General features: G+C 48.1%; 1 protein-coding gene across 2 annotated transcripts in view; it reads left to right on the top strand.

The window, feature by feature from the left end:
- Positions 1–1,230: 1,230 nt before the first annotated feature.
- Positions 1,231–3,165, top strand: part of PDHX (pyruvate dehydrogenase complex component X) — a 55,096-nt gene continuing 53,161 nt past the window's right edge. Inside the window, exon 1 of one of the 2 annotated variants that reach the window (XM_081835472.1) lies at positions 1,231–1,427. In XM_081835472.1, the coding sequence (XP_081691598.1) occupies positions 1,286–1,427 (142 nt within the window). In that variant the 5' untranslated portion in view covers positions 1,231–1,285. Of the gene's footprint in view, positions 1,428–1,734; positions 1,757–3,165 lie in introns of those variants that run through there. The other variant, XM_081835473.1, reaches the window with a different exon arrangement.

Raw genomic sequence — 3,165 nt, 5'->3', positions numbered from 1 at the left:
CTGCCCTCAAGGCCGGCAGCAGTGAGTCCTTATGTCCTGCAACCTTATCACCTCAACCCCGACGAGCCACAACAAAAACGCGATGCATTCAGTGGCATGCGTGCATTTACTCAAACGTGCAACCGACCAAGTTCAACGGAGCTTACTCCCAAGAAAAGGGTCGCAGCCATTAGGCTCCAAATGTGGCTATTTAGCAGGCGGGGATGCGCCTAATTTTCCGCTTAGTAGGGAGTGATAATGCCTTTTTTTTTTTTTTTACATTTTTGTTATGAATTCGCCCACGAGGCTAGATATGACTGGAGAGCAGCTGGTGAATCTTTTAAGTCCACAGAAGGGACGGGGAACCGGGGAGCAGGAGTTGTTAGACTCCAACTCCCAGCATCCCCAGCCAGCGCTGCCAATGGTCTTGCACGATGGGAGCTGGAGTCCATTTGCGCCCCAAGGCTCCCGCTTTGGCTATCCCTCCTTTTGCAGGCACAAGTACCAATCCATCACTACCCTCTAATAGCCAGGCGTCCGGATAAGAAATAATTCTGAATCTGCTTTGGGTTCAATTTATTTATTTAAACAAGGTACACAATGCTGTACGGCGCCCACCATCTCCTATGCATTTGCTGCATCCTTTCTCCTGCCTTAGTTCCCATCTCTAATATATGTGAAGATTGTTGAGTAACTGAATGGGCAACTCATGCCTCCGTTTCCTTTGTCTCCCCGGGTCTATTTTATTGCTTGGGCCTCGGGACTGATCAAGTCACCTGTTCTTTGTAAGATGGCACTATATAAGTAATAAATATCTGATGGGCACAGAGATGAAGCCTCTTTGGGCGAGAGGCTGCGGAGGAGTGAGTGGTGTCAGATGGGGGTGAACCAGGGAGACCATTTGCTTATTTCCAACCAACCGACTTCGAAACGTGCTTTTGCCTTTAGACTACGGCTGCTTGCCACATTTATTTCAATGCCTGGAAAAATGAAAAGAAAAATCGACCTAGCGCGGAAACGCGGTCTCCAGAAAGCGTCGCGTTTTTTATTCGCCCGCCTGCTTTCCGGCTGCTAAATGGGAACCTCTCCTAATAGGCGGCAAACTTCCTTCAGAGAGAGAGAAACCTGGTGCATCCACTCGCTTGCGTTGCCCGGGGAGCCTCGAACTCCGGAGGAGGAATTCCTCTCGCGCGCATTTTTGTTCAGGCGCTTCAAGGGCACCGCGCCGTCGTGGGAGTATTTCTTTTCAGGCAGCGGCGAGGACAGCCCGGTGGGCGAAGGGAGGGGGTGGTGAGAAGAGGGCAAGATGGCCGCCTCCTTGCGGCTGAGCTGCAGCGGCCGGGGAGCCGCGAAGCTGCTGCTGGGCAGGAATGTCGCGCTGGGGGCTCCCGCTTGCCGGCCTCCCGCGGCTGCCTGGAGGTTCCTGCACCTCACCCGGGAGCGGCTGGGTGAGTGTTGGGTTTCATGGCACACAGAAGCCCCGCATTGGTCACCTGCCTCTAAAGGGTCGGGGTTATTTGGCTGCCTGTGGGATCAGGTCGCGGGGTCACTGATTTGGGGGGCGCTGGTGGGAGAAGGTGGTGCCTGTTTGGGTGGTCGGAGGGTCGCAGGTGCCCTTGCTCTGGGATGGAGTTTAGGATTCATCCCCGGCATGCCTAGCGGCCTTTTACGTAGGGCTGTCTTTTCGATGTACCTGCAGCTGCTTCTGTTATGTTTCTATGCTGCCTTTGGGCTGAAAAGGGTCCCCGATCCGGTTTTCAAATCCTAAATTCAAACGGTATGACTGAGTAGGGTTTCATGTGTCACTCGCTTAAAAAGAGATTTAAAAGTACAAAACCCCAAACAGACATCTTTTGGGTGCCTAAAAGTAAAAGCACCAGCCCTCCAAAAATGTGAAAAAGCGGGTAGGAGTAACTCCAGTACAGTGCAGGTAGCCAACATATTGTTCACTATAAACTACCCACCAGTCCTACTCAGCATGGTCTGTAGCCAGAGATGATGGGATTTGTAGTCTAAAATATTTTAAAAGGGTTAGGTTTTGGAGAAGAGTGTGTAACAGTCTCTTCAGCAATGTCTCTGAAGCTGTTCCTCTTAGTACCTTAGCTTTAGTGATAAAAATCAGTAGTCTGAGAAGATGCCACAATACACACTTCTAGAATCGGGTAATTGGAAGGGACGCTGGTGGTCATCTAGTCTAACCCCCTGCAATGCAGGAATCTCAACTAAAGCATCCATGTCAGATGGCATTCCAACCACTGCTTTAAAACCTCCACAATTTCCCAAGGGCATCTGTTCCACTGTCGGGCAGCTCGTACTTGGCATTCACTCGGGTGTTCTTGTAAAATGCAACATTCATGAATTATTTTTTAAAAGACAGAAAAAATGAGAACTTTTAACACATTGAAATGAAAAGTTACAGAATCTTAGAAAAGTCTGTCAATTCCAGGCAATATGTTGAAAACAAAGAAATTGTTCAGATATTGGTTCTAATTATAAATATGGCCGCATTCATGAACTCTGTCTGAATAAACTTCTGTCAAAGAGGACCCTTTAAATCCCTGTATTGTAGATTATTATCTAGGATATTCCTGTTCTTCATTTCAGAAGGACTCCCTTAGACAGAAGACAAGGGCTAGATGGTTTCTTAGAAGTAAGTCCAACTATGGTACCTGGTGCTTACTCCCAGGTAGGTCTGCATAGGACTATAGTCTTCAGCCCTCATCATGTATTTCTTGCATTAAGAGGTTGTGGGACCACACATTTTAGCCCTGTATTATGGAATTACTTCTAAAGTAGTGAGTTTCTTTATCTAACTATTTGTTACCAGTCCTTCATAGTTACAAACAATTCCAGAACGAGATACATAGCAATTTTAAAACACAACACCTCAAATTACAAAATAATAATAAGAAGAAGAGTTTGGATTTGATATCCGGCCTTTCACTCCCTTTAAGGAGTCTCAAAGCGGCTGACATTCTCCTTTCCCTTCCTCCCCCACAACAAACACTCTGTGAGGTGAGTGGGGCTGAGAGACTTCAAAGAAGTGTGACTGGCCCAAGGTCACCCAGCAGCTGCATGTGGAGGAGCGGAGACACGAACCTGGTTCCCCAGATTACGTGACTACCGCTCTTAACCACTACACCACACTGGCTCTCCCTGCACAATTTAGAGTACTGGAAGGTCAGG

Source organism: Podarcis erhardii, assembly GCF_964252035.2.
Source record: "Podarcis erhardii genome assembly, chromosome: 1".
In the NCBI taxonomy this organism is placed as follows: domain Eukaryota; kingdom Metazoa; phylum Chordata; class Lepidosauria; order Squamata; family Lacertidae; genus Podarcis; species Podarcis erhardii.
This window is presented reverse-complemented; position numbering and strand designations above follow the sequence as displayed.